Here is a 632-nt window from a genome sequence, read left to right as displayed (position 1 = left end):
TTCGCACCCCCCGACGCCTTCGTGCACGTGGACGACTTCGGCTCGGCCCGCGAGCTGGCCGCCTTCCTCCTGGGCATGAACGAGAGCCAGTATCGCAGCTACTTCGGGTGGCGGGAACGGTTTCGCGTGCAGCTGTTTAACGACTGGCGGCAGCGCTTCTGCGCCATCTGCGCCCGCTACCCCCACCTGCCCCGTGACCAGGTCTACCAGGACCTTCAGAGCTGGTTCCAGGCCTGAGCGCTGCTGGCAGTGGCAGGGGGACCGGGGCTGGGAGCGGGCGGGGTGGGTGGACAGCCAGGTGTTTAAAGCAAAAGCCGGGCATCTGGCTCCCGCAGGCAATCATCCAGCTAATGTGCAGGCTGGAGTCAGAGGCCAGGGCGCAAGGACGAGGGAGGAGTGGGGCAGTCTGGGCAGGCTGCCTGGAGGAGGAGGCATCTCTGGCGAAGGCGAGAGCAGCGAGGGAATTAGTGGGGTGCATGCTGTGGAGCTGGATCAGAACAGAGGCCACTGAGAACCCTGCCCCCGACCTTGATCATGGCGATGCGGGGACATGGGGCTGAGACAGGCCCGAAGCAGGGTCCTATGGTTTGTGAGGCCAAAACCTGTCCCCCCCCCCCCCCCACCCCCCCCTG

The 632-nt window shown here is 66.0% G+C and overlaps 1 protein-coding gene across 1 annotated transcript in view; it reads left to right on the top strand.

The window, feature by feature from the left end:
- FUT7 (fucosyltransferase 7 (alpha (1,3) fucosyltransferase)) overlaps positions 1–529 on the top strand; it is a 6,439-nt gene extending 5,910 nt beyond the window's left edge. The window contains 1 exon segment of the mRNA XM_015572340.1: positions 6–529. Coding sequence (XP_015427826.1) covers positions 6–237 — 232 coding nt within the window. The 3' untranslated portion in view covers positions 238–529.
- The last annotated feature ends 103 nt before the right edge of the window (positions 530–632 follow it).

This window comes from Myotis davidii, unplaced genomic scaffold, assembly GCF_000327345.1.
Source record: "Myotis davidii unplaced genomic scaffold, ASM32734v1 scaffold609, whole genome shotgun sequence".
NCBI lineage: Eukaryota > Metazoa > Chordata > Mammalia > Chiroptera > Vespertilionidae > Myotis > Myotis davidii.
This window is presented reverse-complemented; position numbering and strand designations above follow the sequence as displayed.